General features: G+C 37.2%; 1 protein-coding gene across 3 annotated transcripts in view; it reads left to right on the top strand.

Annotated features, from left to right (window-relative positions):
- The first annotated feature begins 287 nt into the window (after positions 1 to 287).
- Positions 288 to 16630, top strand: part of NETO1 (neuropilin and tolloid like 1) — a 79493-nt gene continuing 63150 nt past the window's right edge. For all 3 annotated transcript variants that reach the window (XR_013183597.1, XM_054634239.2, XM_054634256.2), the window contains exons 1-4: positions 288 to 426; positions 4023 to 4076; positions 5654 to 5791; positions 13838 to 14086. Coding sequence is in view for 2 of the 3 variants with exons in the window: in XM_054634239.2 (XP_054490214.2) it covers positions 399 to 426; positions 4023 to 4076; positions 5654 to 5791; positions 13838 to 14086 (469 nt within the window). In the remaining variant the exon portion in view is untranslated. The remainder of the gene's footprint in view (positions 427 to 4022; positions 4077 to 5653; positions 5792 to 13837; positions 14087 to 16630) is intronic.

Below are 16630 nucleotides of genomic sequence, written 5' to 3' on the forward strand. Positions count from 1 at the left end.
GCAGGAAATGCTTCGATCTGCTTTTGGTGCTGTATGAAACTGGTGACTAGGGGCTCGGCTCGCTCCGCCGCCGCCGCCCGCCGGCACCTGGATGCGCGGGCCGCCGCCGCCGCCTTGCCCGCCGCCGCCGCCGCCGCCGCGATGCACCGCTCGTGGCGGTGCTGGTGATCGCTCGGGTGTGATGGGATTGAGCCGGCGGTGATCATTTGAAGGCGGTGAGGGAGAGCGAGGGTGAGGAAAGGCTGCTCGGCTCTGCTGTGTGTGTGGGCTTTTTTTTTTTCTCCTTTTTTTTCTTCTTCTTCTTCTTTTCCTACTTCCATCCTCTCCCCGCCACTGGAAGTCCTCCCGTATCTAAATGGAATTAGTGGAGACCGAAGCCCCTTGTGTAAGGAACAGACATGACCCATGGGCGCAGCTTCTTTCACAGTGAGTATCAATCTCCCCCTTCCCACCCCCGACCGAGCTCCGCTGCCGCGCACGGGCTCCTGCCCTCCGCTGCTCCACACCTGGCTGGCTAACGGGACGCCCAGGCTCCCTGGGCCAAGGGGCGAACTCCCCCCACGCACACACCGCATCCTCTCCCCCACCACGCTGCGGAGCCCCGGAGGGGAGCCGGTGTCTGCCAGCGCCGTGGGGCGGGCGGCGGGGCACGCTCCCGGGGCTGGAGGCTTTCACCTGGGCACGGCAGGTTTGGTGGCTTTTGCCGCGCCGGCAGAGAGCGGGGGGAGCTGCCGCCGCCGTGGGGCCCCGGCCGTGGCTCCAAGCGGCCGCCGAGGGTGAGGGGGCGCGGGGCAGCGCCGGGAGCCGCGGCGGGGGCGGGGGCGGCCGCACCGGGCACGGATCCCGGAGAGCTGCGGGGCGGGGGCGGCGCTTTCGGCTGAAATCCACCAGGATTAGCAAGGAGGCACCGAAAGATATCACCTACTCTTCCAAGACCTTAGGGGCCTCAAGGCGCGGGGTGGGACTCCCTCTCCCGCCTCTGCTTTGCGGAGGGTCCGCTGTTCTGAAGGGGCTTGACTGGCCCCAGTTCCTCCCAGCACTTCTCTGTGCGCCCACACCTGTACAATAGCGCTATGACCAGGTATTGCTTGTCCAACAACTCTTCGCCAGGCTAAGCCACGTCTGTGCCAAATCACAGCCTCCTAAATGCCTGGCCAAGAGATAAATCACTTAATGTACAGCTTGTAATGAAAAAAATGCACAGATCCAAAAAAGATGGAAAGATGCGTAATCAGAGCGGCACTAGAAAGCACGATTATAATTACACCCGTGATTAAGAGGGAAACGGGGAGGAGGAAGACCGTGAGAATGCAACAAGAAATTCTGTGGAAACTTCTTTAAAATAATTCCAAAACCGAGATAATGACAATATTGTTGCTATGCTGCCAACACTTCCCAAGTGACAATTTTCAAAGAGTGAAGGTTCCATGGTTGGTCCCTTTGGGGTCTTGTTTTTTCTCCCCCCTCTCTGAAAAGCACTGTTATTTTTCTGTGGCTTGAGAAAGAAAAAGGCATGAGAAATTCAAACCTGAAATTGGGTATCAGGGGTGCGTTTGTGCAGAGGGATCATAGAATAAAATGGTCTGCCTTGTCTGCTTGAATAATATGTATTTGTGTTGGCTTTTCCCAAGAAGATCACAATTTTAATTACTTTCTGGCAACTTGCATATTTTGGTGCTGCTGTTAATAACTCTAAAACAAGAGCCTTTTTCTTTTTTCTTTTTTTTTTTTTTTTTAACATGGGAGAAGTGTTTCACTTTATCTATCCAAATGTTAGATATTATATGTGTAGAATAAAACCAAAACCCTCAAACACTTAGTTTCTACGTCTCTGCTTGTCTATTAGATTTATTATCAAGATTATTTTGACTGCTTATTACTAGCAAATACTGATATAATGACTTTTAAGTAAAGCTCTATGCTTTAGGAAAATAGCTCTGTGGTTTGGAAACCTCGTTTCTAGCAGTTACAGCTGGAACTGAAAAGATCTGTGGGGCTTTTGTCATCTTGATAATGATATATCTGTGACTTGGACCAACTCTCTTTACTTCTCTGAACTTCACTTTTTTCTGTATAGAAAATGAGGGGAGACCTAATAGATAAAGATGTTTGAAATGAACGTGTAAGAATCATATATGCATTGTTATTAATTGCCTAAAAGAAACACTTCTCACATGGAGTTTGGTTATCGTGTGTCCTATTCTGGCTTCCACAAATTTATGGGCAGAAGGAACACTGGCAACTGATTCCACATTTGAACACCAATCCACTTTACACTATTGAGAAATTAGGTGTAGGCTGGTGAAGATTACAAGTGTAGATGCATTATGACCACTGCATGAAACACAGCTATAGGAACTGAGCAACTCAGTAAAGGGGTGACTCCTGCCTTGCCTTCAGATTTTGACAGAGTTGGCAGGCAGAGTCCGAGCTGGCCTGTATTTCCAGAATTCATCCCTGAGGAGAGTAAAGGCATGAATGGCTAGGTAGCATTCAGATCTGAGCAGAAGGTGTAGTGTTCTCACTGAATGCCTGTGACACACAAGAGTTTTAACTATCAGTGCTGCCAACATCCATCTCTAGGGGCTGTGAGCCTGACCAAGAAATAGTGAATTTGCTGCCAAGCCTTCATTTTCCCAGAATTTCAATCTTACCCTGCTTAATAGGGCAGCCATCATCCATGCCTCAAACCCTCTGTCAGATGGGAAAGGTCAAAGACATGAAAATAAGGATCTCAATGCCATCAGAATACTGGAAATATGGAGACTGCCTTCTTTTGGAGTGAAAATTGCACATCAATTGCGATAAAAAAGGTGAAAATGTTGAAAGCACCCTCTTGGAATGGATCATAGTTACTAGCCCATGGTGGCTTTTAGTGTCTCTTAGGGAAAATAAGAAGAAAGTATGCCATTCAATTACTTTTATTAATTGATCAGTTCCTCATCATAGTCATCAACAAAATGGTAGCTGACTGATCCAAAATGCTCTGAATAAGCATGCAACTACATTTCCACCTTAAGGTCAGTGCAGCCTGGGCACTGTGTTTGGGCCTAATGCCAAACTAGCTGGGGCAAAGCCCTAAGCACTCCAAGAACTGATGGATCTGTTCTCTTCTGCACTTGCTATTCCACTTTCTCTGAGAGCCAAAGAAGATATGAATGATGACAAGAAAATCAGTGTGTGATTTCTTCATCAGGTAGCTAGCTAGTGACTTTGATCTTCCAAATGAGTCTCATTATGACTCTACAAAGTGTTTGCCTCTTATCCTTTTCTAGTCAAACTGTTACATTTGGAAATTCCCAGAAACCCAGTCATTATCTTCAGGTCAAAGTCCCTTTCAGAAAGGTTGCATTTGTTTCCAAGAGGCATAGTTGTCCTATCACAGTTGGAGACAGCAGATACCTGTTTACAAAGTGGGCTGCAGATTCACTGCAGCAAAAAGCAACACCCTCTCAACAAGTCAAACTAGATTAATGAGATTGTTAAGCACACACAATAATTTACTTCACTAGAGATTTGCAAATGCTTTGATGGATGTGAAGAACCCAACCTCTAACTTCTTTCCTACTCCCAGTACTCATTTTCAAATTTTATTATGCCATAGTGAGAGACATTTAGTACATACAGCGGCACTGAAATTTAGTCTCCCTCTGTTAAAAGCAGCCACTTTTCTACTACTGACATGAACTATTATTATATAAATAGGTATTGGTAAAAATGTTTTTCTCTAATATTAAAGAAAAAGGGAAAAAAGGATGAGAACATCAGTGCCTGTGGATTTTGTTTTAAACCTAAAAGATTTCCTCTTTATTTGCATACATTTGCAAAGATAAGTACTTACAAGAACAGACCATGAAGAAACTTGCTTATACAATATGTGCAATTAAAAGATGCAAGTAAAAATGAAACTTTTTCTTTACAGCAATGCTATTTCATTTGTATTCTTGTGAGATATATGAGTACAAGTCATTTGATTGCAGAAACTATCACTCTGTGATATTTAATGCATATTTCTCTTTCAGTTGTAGCAAGTCTAATCATCCTACATTTGTCTGGGGCAACCAAAAAAGGAACAGGTATGTAAACATGAAACATTTTTGTTAGACAATTTATTAGAGACCAAAATATGGATTTGAGTTTTAGTTTAGTTTTTGAAATTTTCATAGCTCATTTACTTCCAGTGTCTGCCCTTTGTCCATTTGTTTGGAGTATTCACATGGCTGTATACATACAAAAAATGCAGGGGTGCTCATCAGGCTCAGCCTGACTCTAACTAAAGAGGATAAAATACTCCCACTTTCAAATTGGGAAGTCCAGTTTGGGCACTCAGCTGCCTACACTTAAAACCTTTTTTCTTGTTGAAGTATAATTAAAAACCTGAAATTTGGTATCATGGGTGCATTTGTACAGAGGGAGTAGAGAAAGAGATTCTTGAAAGCCTTGGATTCTCAGTGTGAGGAGAGCCTAGCAGGGAATGCTGCTAAGCACGTGTGTCTGAACCTGTGTCTGAATGCACAGTCCTTGCAGGCTGGAATTCATTGCAGGAAATTAGGTTCCATGTCATACTCTGCCTGGATATGCACCAGGGTGAAAAAGAAATGTAAAGAAAATACGTAGTATATAAAGAAAAACAGAGTGAAAGTCGGATCTCAGATGGTTATTATCATCCTTGGAAAGTGCTTGTTTTCATCCATTGATCCCAAGAGGGAGCCTCAAACACCTTTACTCTATACACAAGGGGCTTAAGCTATAGGGGCAACTCTTTGATTATTAAATACCTCATTCAGAGCAACATCAGTCTAGAACCTACTATCTTTCCTTTTAATAGCAGCCTAGATATATTTCCTTCTGAAGAATCCATCTCATTTTAACCTACTTGTCAAAGCAAGATGCTGAGGAAAGGATCCCTGATTTTCTTCAGCTTGAGCTGGCACAAACTTTTGACTCCAGTCTCTCTGCCAGAGAGCAGAAAGAAATGCAAGAGATTCAGGGCTAGGAAGAAAGCAGACAAGACTCTTGCTCTCTGAAGATTCACTTAGGAGGAGGAAAGTTCTGGACTGTGATTCCTGGCCTCAGAGCTAGGAATTTATTAATTTTACAGCAAACAGTGAGATAAAAATAATCCATGAACCGGATTCCAGGAATTCCCCTGTCTACCTCTGTCCAGTGAATATAGACAAAATATGCTGCAGATTTAAAACAACTTATATATATTATCATAATTTTCTGGGTTATTTCCTCAATTTTGTGGCTGATATATTCCTGTATTATGGCATGAAGATTGCTGATAGAGCACATGCTTGAGCTTTTTGAGAGATATGAGTGGGAAATTCATGCCTTCCAATTCTCAAGCATGTGCTTTCCTTAGACTGTTATTATTTTAAAAGCAATGCAAATTTATTTTCCCCTGGACACTCAAACCTCTCCTCTGCTTTGAAAAACATATTTTGAGTAAGAATTTTATGTTTGTACCCCTAAAAACAGACTTCTTTTCCCCTAGATCAATTATCATACTCAGACTCAACAGATAAATGTCTGAGGCCACTGACAGAAAAGAGGCTGTTGTATTTATCCTGTTAGAGAGTTCTAAGTGTCACGTGTACATGATAATTTTTGGGCTAATTATATAATGCTTAATGTCATCATTTCACAGAAAAGCAAACTGTTTCCGAAGGACAGAGACCAGTGCAGTGTGGAACTTGGACAAAATATGCAGAAGGAGGCATCTTCACTTCTCCAAATTACCCCAACAAGTATCCTCCGGACAGAGAGTGTGTCTACATTATAGAAGGTGACCAAAAGAAGAATCTTTATATTTTACCATCACTTGTATTGAAAAGAATACTTTTTATTATATGTGAAGAGTAGGTGAAGTCGTGATAACAAATACTTTCAAGACAAAAGATTTAGAGAACCTCTTGATTTCTGTTGTGATATAACTCATAAATTAGTTAAGGTGGTACGTATGTAAGACTCAGTAATAAACAGCACTTCAGGAATTTATTTCAGGATATTTAAACATGAATAGAACCTAAAATGCAATGTGACAGAAGAAAGGACATTTTAAAATGAGAAGTAAAAGTAAACATGGGAAACAAAAATGCTTATGACTTTCATGCAGACATTTTAAACTTACTGTAACTGAACCAGGCATGACAAGCTTAGTACAGTAAAAGAAGACACACAGAAAATATCCATGTAGTGAGTGTTAAAGTTATTTTCCATCCAGTCGTTCATAAGAAATGAAAATGAAACAAACAACCTACAAAATAAAACTAGAGGAGACAAAGCATCTCTAAAACTTAATTTTTAAAAGTATACAGTTTCAGGCATGGAAGTGATTTAGGAAAGGCTAAAGGTGTATTACAAACAAACTATGTGTTTTCTTTTCATTAGTCTTAGTACAATGCATGTTGGAGAGATTGTTGTGATAATGAATCTGTGGAAGGTAATAGAGGTTAGATCCTCTCAGAGCTCAGAAAAGATGAATCATGTACTGTGTAGTAAATCCCTGGAATCAAAAAACTTCTTTCATGAGTTGTGAATACATGTAGAATAAAACAGTTATGGTCTTCTATCCATGCTTCATTTAGAGAATTATTAATGAATTAATGATGGAGTGAGGAACTACAGAAATCATTATTTTACAAAAGATGCAGGTAGCACGAAGATATATTTCCAAAGATATATAGCTGATTTAAATTGAGAACTGTTCTAGACCCACACACACTCTGTACTTTTAGAAAGTTAAAAGTCACAACAAAATGACTGACTTTCACTTTGGTGCTAGATAACTTGACTGAGGTAAGTCAGAAGAGGTGATTATAAATAATGTAGACAAACTCTTAAAATAAAATTTAAGCTAGTCTGTACATGACGGAAATTTAAACAGACATATGTTAAACATTTAAATTCCTCCATAGTTTAGTAATTGGTTTAAAATACTAAGTTTTTTTTAAGAAGAAAAACATATAGGTTCAAAATGTACAACTTAGCACTATTTTTTTTCCAATTACACTTATGTTGCTAACTGGGTCTTTTTGCATCTATTGATCAAATTATCTAACACACCTGTGAGACTGGGGAAAACTAAGCCTGTTTTATCTTCAAAGATATGAAACACAGGATGTTTTGTCATTAAAGTGAAGTGGTGTAGAAAATAACCCACCATTTTTGTAAAATTTAGTCCCACGCCTCAGGTCATGAGATGCTCTTCCTCACAATAAGAAGGTGCTTGAAAGTCCAATATAGTAAAAACTTTTATCTTTATAATAGTAATTAAGTACTTACAAAAACATATATGCTGAAAGATTGCAAAAATACACTGCTGAAATTATGTGATCTAATATACCTAAAAATGGAAATGCCAAAGAACAATTTAAGATAGAAAGATTTAATCAACCAACTTCTATGACACAGATGAAATTCCACATTGACAAGTTTAGAGCAATGTATAAGGAAAAGAGTAAACTCAACAGATATCTTGTTATAATCTATCAGAAAGCTCAATCTTGTAAAGTCCAGTTGAACACAATTTTTCTATGGTATGGGTATTTCTTCTTCCCATCCAGCCTAATAGCAGCTTGGATTGCAGCTGGTCATTTTAAAACCCACAATGAACCATAGGCATTGCACAACATTTTCAGCTCTGATCTCCCCATGTCTATTTCTGTCTTCTATAAAAAATCAGAAGTAGTCATGTCTGTCTGGAAAATGTCACCAAAATACGCAGAGATATAGGAAGATATCTGAGCAATAATAGTTTAAAATGTGTCAGATTAAAAAAAAAGGCAAAAGAACTACTGAAGGTCAACAAAAACTTTTTCGTAATTAGAGTAAATCATTTGTCCATATTTATTCTTTTTGCAACATGCAAAATAACAGAAAATGATAAAGAAGTCTAGCAAGTATCAAATTTTCCCCACATCTTTTTTATTCTGTGAAACTCATTGTCATAAGACACTGATATTAAAGGATTTATAAAACACTTATAGCAATGTATTTGAAATCAGATAACAATCTACAGAAATTGTCCATAATCCTGACTAATGGAGGAAATAAATATTTTAGAGTAAGACAGAAACATCTCTTTATGCATTTCATTTCTATATTTAGAATTGAAATTTCCATATGCTTGAACAGCTTCTGAATCTTGTTGAATGCCAAGTACCAAACTAGAGGGACTGTTGATATAGTCTATAATATCATCCCCCTCATCACTATGTCCCTGTTGTATGTTTCAGGGAGTTCAGCCTACCAGGACTGTATATAACATACTGAAAGCTGTATGATGTGAGCATAAATGCATATATGAATCACTAAGTTCTTTCCTGGATGCTTGCATTCATTCCTTCATTTATTCGCTATCAAACATAGTCTTGGTGCAAATTCAAACACAGTTCTTTGTGCCTTTAGTGGTCTTTACTGAGTACTCCAGCTTGTAGTGTGTTGCAAACAGTTGAATTTCATCTCAAGTTTTTTCCTCCCCATTGTGGCTCAATGGGGAGGAAAACATCCTTTTGTCATGTCAAAATTATTTTGGTGACACTGGCAAAAGTTGCCATGATCATAGACTGAATTTCTGAAAGAAAAGGAGATTCCTGACTGCGGATGCTTTTATCCTAGCAAAGACATAAGCAAGTCTAACAGTTGGAAGTTTCTTGGATTATTCTGCTTTTTTTTTTTTTTTTTTTTAATTCTGATTTAGTAATAGTGATAATGAACTAATGAACTCTTAGAACAACTCTTAGTTGTTCTAAGAGTTCATTATCACTGGAATTTTAAAGTCAAGGTTGAATGCCTTTTTAAAGGAAATCCTTTAAGTCATCTAGAAATCATGGCCTCTGTACAAAAATTGTTATGCTACAGAGAAGTGTCATAAGTGAGGCTTGGAGGAGGGCTGATACAACTCCCCAAGGAGCTTCTGATGAATCCCATCTGCCTTTCAAAATACAGTGAGAATTTTTTCTTTTTGTTTGGTTTTTCCTTTTTTTTCTTTCTTTTTTTTTCTTTTTTTTTCTTTCAATCTTAGTTGGCATATAGAAAACATAGAAAATGAGCTGAGAAAATTGGCCAAATTTCACCCTTATTTTGCATATTCATGATTCTAACCTGACAAAATTCACAGCTGCCCAGAACAATCACAGCAGTGACAGCAATAGCCTTTGCCAGACTGCAGAACATTTGGCATGTGTGCTATAAAAGGAAATTTGCACAGGAGATTTTGCAGGAGCAAAGGCTTTTTTTATTTGTGTTAAAATATTTGGGGAGTGGGATAGTCATACTATACACACTATAACTTGAGAATGGGTTTAACAATCCCATAAGTGAAAAACCTGTAAAATTGTAACCACTCTTCTGCTTTTAATAATTAAGTGCTTGTTTATAAATACAGCTATGGACCAGAATTGCTCTATGGAGATATAAAATATATCTTCCACTATACAAGTTTGTGAGCATACAGAGTTCTCAATCTTGAAAATTTCATGTCTTCACAAAGACCATTAAACTCTTTCATGATATTTCACAAGTGTTAGAAAATTGTCATATTATCACCAAGTGAAAAACCTCTGCTCAAAGTCCTTTTGTATTTCACAGTGATTTTTGTGTTGAAAAAATTTTCACCAAAACAATGAAAGAAACCTATTTTCAAATGAAGATAAATGTGATTTCCTTATCAATAATAGCAGGATAACCAGAAGGAATGAGGATTATTGAAACTATTAGTAGGGTAACAGCTCATAGAGACAGCAGTAGGTGTTGAGTTGTTTCTCATTTTCATACAGTGCGGCAAATTGAAACAGATTTTTTCACTTAACTTCAGCTGTCACTACACAGACTTAGAGGTTGATCAGAATTAAAACCTTAATTGTGCAGTTTTGCTGCAACTGTTCTACTGCAAGCTGGAACCCAATGACTCTTTTTTTCCATTGGATTAAAAATCTTAAGACAGCACTTGTGTAAGATAATTAGATGAAAAATATGACAAGACATGCAAGCATTAAGTAGGCCTTTCCATGGTTCTAAACATTTTTTAAAGAAATACAATTGGAAATTAAATATGGAAGTTGTATCATTTGAAATCAAGTCATTTTATGAGACATTATTCAATATATTTCATTTGGAGAGGGCAACAACTTTGCCTGACACTATAGCCACAGAAGAAGGTCTGAAGATATGAAAGGACTTTACCTGTTAATTAGGATACCAGAAATAGCCACTCCATCCCTCCTTTTCTGATTAGATGGCTAGTCTGGAAGATTTGCATATTCTGGATTTTTTTTTGTTTGTTTTATTTTTCTGTAGGAACACATACACTATTATTAGTAACTATTCTGGACTTGTCCCCAGTTTATTTCTGTGACCTCATTTACACACACTTTGTTGCAAAGGGTGTGGCACAAGATGTGTGTTTAAACAATAGCTGCTTCTTCTACCTTGTGCTGGGTAAAGAAACCCGTCATTAAAGCCAGAGCATAAATGTGAAATTATACCATTTTTACTTAAAAGAACTTAAAGTTGAGAATTTGAATTATGTGTTTTCATCACTTATGGTCATATCTAGCAAGTTTTGATTAATTTATATATAGATTACTGCAAACAAAACATTTTACCATTAACTAAATACGAAGCACAAGAAGAAAAACAGAAGTGCTTTTAAAAGCACCTCATGAAAAGGTCATGGATGTGTGTTTTGTACCCTGGAGTTACACAAAGTTACAGAAATATGAAGTGTTCCTAGTGGCATGGCCAAAATGGTGCCAGAACATGACTTTACATTTAAGGAGTGTGAACTGGGCAGTGATCCAACCCTCAAACTCAATCCCCAGCTTTGTTTTATCCCCAGTGGAGAAGTGCTGCTAATGAATATTCAATGCTCTATTCTTAAAGTGAAGTAGCCTCTACTCACAGGGCCTTCAGGGAAAAGTGGAAACCTGAGCTCTCCTTGAGCTGATGTGATTCTCTCTGATCCTATAGCAAGATCTGAGCTTCACTAGGAAAAGCCTCATCTTGACTTTGTCAAAAAATGGATAAAAGCAGAATTGTGTAAACTATAGCAATATTCTCGTCATAAAACTGGTTAGCAGTGAGTTATCTCTATCTGGTGAGGTTCAGAAAGCTACATGGAGATTGGGTTTGGAAATTTTGTTTTTTCTCAGGTCATTCATTCACCCAGCCAATAGCACTCATGTGTAACTCTGTAGGCCTGTTTTTTATTTATCTACAATCTCTCCTTTTACTTCAGAGCCTCCTATAAGGAGGCTGTAGTTGGGTCTAGGGTTCCTTTTCAACACCAAAAATCATGTCAAATGACTGAATTTGTTGTGGCCATTTTTGACGTTACATGAGTCTTGGATACAGAGAAGACTTGTTAAGGATTTAGCTATGGGCCAGCCCTTGTAACCCTCTCCTTGGTATCAAACAAGGCAGCAGAAAAGAAAGTTTTTAAAGGATAAATGTGTTATGATAATGGCATGAGCCATTTTTGAAGCAATCACTTTGTGGCTATGGGAAGCACAGCAGCTATGCTGCTGTATGTCAGTATATCTGACAGTCAGTAGTAGGAGAATCGATCTTCATATCTAGTTTGTGACATTAAAACATAATAATAAAGCTCTAGACAGGTTAATAGCATAATATTGGTGTCATGAATGTGTATGATTTTCAAGCCATGATGAGCATTCTTAAGATTACCTAAAGTGTTTTCAGGATAGTTTCTGATACCTGACTCTGTGGTCCTTAGATGGATGATGAACAGCTCTCAACAAATCTCCTTAAATGGAATAAGAACATGCAGAATATGATCCCAAATTGAAAGTCACTGATTGCTCTCTTCTGTCCTAGTATTGCTTAGTTGAGTTTAAATCAGTAATTTTTATAAAAGTGTAAAGTCAAGGATAGAAACTTCTGAATAAAATTAATCTATGATGTCTTCCAGGTATTTAATCTTTTACTATAATCTAAAAAGATTTACTTTGGTTTTCAAACCTCACCAAGGATAACATCATTATGATCTCCTTTACAAGCTTTATCATCTGACCTTACTTTTGTAAACTTTTTGTACTTTCAAAATAGCTTCTTTTCCATAGACTGTGAATTTGGTGCAATTATATGTAAAACACAGACCTCTGCTTTTTCTATTGAATTTGTATGGGCATGAAGATCACAAATTTCCCGTAAATTGATATAAATAATGACAAGTCACTACTATTTCCCTGAATGTGAATGTCTTCCGATTGAGAGCAGTAGAAAATGTTTCTTTCTTATGTTAAATTAAATGTTTCAGTAAATATCAATCATCCAATTATATTAACATTTTAAGTAAAGCTGTTAAAATAATCTTCCTTTTCTAATAAGATGTTTTATCAACTTACTTCTTAAATGTTTCTTATAAAATGAGGCTGTATTTATCTACATGAAATAGTTGTAAGAGGGATCTGACTATGTGCTCTTATGTAAAGATTTCAAAATTTACCTGATATCTTCTTACTCAATTAATTTTAAATAATCTCTCTTCTTATGTGAGTAATGAGTTCATATCAAAAGCCTAAAATTTAAAAGCATTTCAGAATCCAAACAAGATCTTTGTTCTTGTAACACTGACAGTTTTCTTATTATTCTTGAGGAAATAAATGTAGAGATACTGACTCCTGGAGTGGCAGCAGTTTCCATGCTAAGCAGTTTCCATGCTAATAACTCGGCATGCAGTTTGATCTTGCATATTTTCATGTGAAAAGAATGGTAACTCTGGCAAAGCTCATGGTAATACAAACCTCTTTTGGTATGTGTAAAGTGTAGGACATGATCCCATGAGAGGCACAGCAGGCAATGACACAACAAATCCTTGTCTTAGCAGAAGGCTTTGTCAGCAAAAGGCTCCAATGCACCGTGCTCTAGACACAGAAGGCGCGCAGTTTTTGCTATGGCCAGGATTGAGCATAGAAAACAATGCACCTCCAAAAGGTTGCCTCTGATACAACGTATCAATTAAACCATGATTTTTGCCCTCCTTGTAAGAATATACTATATTTCTACCAGTTACTTTTTTTTTGCTTTATACAGGAGATCCCAGGAAATATTTGTTTCAGAAATTATTCCAAATGTCTCAAGACTTAAGACCTATCATTAAAGATGGATTTTTTTAAAATGTCTAATTAAATTGCCACTATGAACTTCCTTCAAGATTTTCAGTATATCATTTGCTCTTCTATTATCATCCTTATCCAGGATCCTTATCCTTCTTTCTTAAGTGAGAATTCACTGCATTTGTTCTTATGTTTCCAATGAGAAGTAATTCTGAGTATAAGCAATTACACTCCAGTTTGTCATTGACTGCAATACATGTAGGAAGATAATCTGTCTTTACTGTAGCACAGTTCTGATCAGCCTTTTCTTCATCATCTTTCTCAGTACTAGGTATAAAAAAAAGTATTCTGATTAACACCCCTCCCCAAAATATAAGAGAAAAAATAAATTCTTCTAAATATGTAAGTTTCTTAGAAACATTTTATATTTTACATTTGAAGAAATTGTTCCTGGCTATATTTTTCTGTTCATCATGGATATTTCTTTCTTAGCTTTACTAAGCACTGCTGTCAAAACTACTTTTTTTAAAAAGAGAACAGCAGACAAATAATCTGACAGTGTGAAATCTATAAAAAATATAGATGTACTAATTTTTAATCAAAAAAATAGATGTTCCAATTTTTGTACAAGTTTTTAAACAAAATTTTAGAATCCATACAAAATGATAAATTTGATTTTCTTCAGTTTTGCTTTAGTTTTGAAAGGGTCTTGGGTTATAAAATAATAAAATAACTTCCTTTTTTGTCTCTAGCTGCTCCTAGACAATGCATTGAACTACACTTTGATGAAAAATATTCCATAGAGCCTTCTTGGGAGTGTAAATTTGACCACATAGAAGTACGAGATGGACCTTTTGGCTTTTCCCCAATCCTTGGACGTTTCTGTGGACAGCAAAATCCACCTATGATAAAATCCAGTGGCAGATTCCTGTGGATTAAATTTTTTGCTGATGCTGAACTGGAATCTATTGGGTTTTCTGCTCGGTATAATTTTACACCTGGTAAGTCCAAACCATCACATTTTTAATAGAAAAAGCTTATCATTGTAACTTTTCTAATGATGTATAATCTTGCTGTTGAATAATATCTTTAGCTGGGGCTTAGTTTATTGTCAAGGAAGGTATTAATAGGTAGGAAATTGATAAAAGTCATATGTATCTTTTGCATAACAAGTGATGCTTATTCAAGGGAAAGATTTTCAGACTCTGCAGTTTTTAAAAGTATTATTTTCAAGTGAATGCTACTACAGAAGGTCATTCAAAATGTTTCATGGGAAGTTTAGTGTTTTATGCTTGGCTGTTACACTGGACAGCTTTTCTTTCAAAAAGATCATTGATAAAGTATTCTAATAAAAAATGTAATTATCTCAGAAAATTCCATCATTGCTTTTCCACTTCACCAATCATTTCCCCAGCTGAGAAGTGGAATAGTTCTCCTTCCTCAATAAAGCAAACTATTACAAGTATTACCAGAGGATGTGTGAGGTTCAAATAGTAACATGTATTAAATATTTTTCTTAAAAGGCTGTAAATCTTAATTGCAATTGTACCAGTATTCCTTGTCTCTGTTTAATTCATTAAAGTAAAACAAAATTCATAGTCATACTTTCCATTAAATCCCCCACTCCCCCACTTGTTAACAGAAGATTGCTGATTTTAAATTTCTTCTTTGGCTGCAGCTCCACTATACTGCACTGCAACTGCACTGCTGGATGTGACGTAGTTCTGTGACTTCTTATGTATTGAGTGATGAGTCATGCTTTAGTATAGCTGACTCTAAAGCACTGTAATTATTATGTAATTTTGTCAATTATGTCACTATTTTTTCCGCTAAATTGTTGTATTAGGTTGAACAATGTTCTCTAGAATACTGCCTAAAATTAGCAGATCCAAAATTCTTCCTTAATTATTCCTGTAGCATCATAGAAGATGGCAGGTCTACAGGCTCTGTGTTGTTCTTCTTTCTGGTTTTCTTTCATTAATTCAAAGAAAATACTTATAAAACTAACCAGCACAGTAAAATTTTCTTTCAAGTCCATGATACTGTTTTTCACTGGCTAAAAATATCTAGAAGGTTCAGACTTGAACAGTAGGGAGAATTTCTGTAGCAAATAATCTGATAGCCAGGTATATGTATCTGCTGTAAATTCAAAGACAATAGACAAAATTTTGTTACAACCATGCATATGCACTCTGAAAAGAGAGTTAAATTTTTATCTCTCATTTAACATGGGTCTGTGGGCTTTTGCCATTTCCTTCCCCTGTGCCATAAGTCCTTTTCTTTAGATTTCTTTGCTTTTTTTTTTTCCAAATGTTTGTGCATTCTGGTTGAAAAGATATTAATAGCAAAATCTGCAACTTAGTCTGTCTAAAAACTCTGATGTAAAAGACAATTTCATGGACCATGTTTTATCATTATTCCTTTTCTACTGATGTAAGGAGAATTTCTACACAAAGATCAATGCTGGTAAATTAGTACAGCAGCATAAATTATTCTAGACTTCAGATGGAATAGCTATATCTTTTTTCTTCCTTGATTCTTTCCTTTTTCCCCCTCCATACATTTCAAAAGAAGCTCTGCAAGTAGTAGAGAGTTTCTAGGAATATTGGCCAAAATGAGAATATGATTAATCTGACAAGTGCAAAACAGCACTGCTGCCTCCTTGATCACCGCTAAGAGGAAGAACTTCACACTCCACATTATTACTTGGACAGTCTTTTATCATGCAGACATGGATAAGGCATGACATTTTGAGATCTATTGTCCATAGGTGTGCACTGGGAGGGGTTCCTGCCAACTCATAAAGCAGAATTATGGCTTTTGAGATTGTATAAGAGAGTAACAGAGAGAGGATTCCACTCCAGAGTATAACAGAGTAGCATAGAGAGGACTTCAATACAGAAATGATCACCTAAACCACCTAGAACCAGCTTAGGTAGTGACAACTTAAAAAATTAAATTATGAGCAATGGACAGATCAGAAGAAAATTTTCAGCTAACTTCTCTTTAAAGAACTTGAAGAAAGTGATCCAAAGCAAAGACTCATTTGGAAGCTGTTGCTGTCTCAAGCAGCTGAAAGCTCATGGGAGATGTGGTTTTTGTTGCCACTCATCTCACTTGTCAAAAGCAGGACACTCTTCCTAACTGCAAACCTGCAGAGGAGGCTTTTTTCATCCAGACACAATGCAGTTATTTCTTGAATATCAGCAATCTTTGAGGGTCCCCACCCCTGGCCCTGACGTGTTTCTCATCTGCCTCTTTTGCATTTGAGATGTTAATGGAGAATAAAGAGACATGGTGTTAAACATGTGGGTGTGTGCCAAGATTTAAAAAATAAAAAGTAAATTTGGATAAATTGAAGCTGCAACTGTTTATTGTTATTTGAATGGTACCTGGAGAAACAGGGAAAGAAATTATTTACTATGTCTCCAGGGCATATAAAAACAGATAACTGGATGAAGTTGAAAAAAAGATCAGTTAGGATATAATGAAAAATGCTGAAATGAATATCTATTAGTTTGTGCAAATGGAAAGAGTCCTGCACC

The sequence above is a fragment of the Agelaius phoeniceus genome, chromosome 1, assembly GCF_051311805.1.
Source record: "Agelaius phoeniceus isolate bAgePho1 chromosome 1, bAgePho1.hap1, whole genome shotgun sequence".
NCBI lineage: Eukaryota > Metazoa > Chordata > Aves > Passeriformes > Icteridae > Agelaius > Agelaius phoeniceus.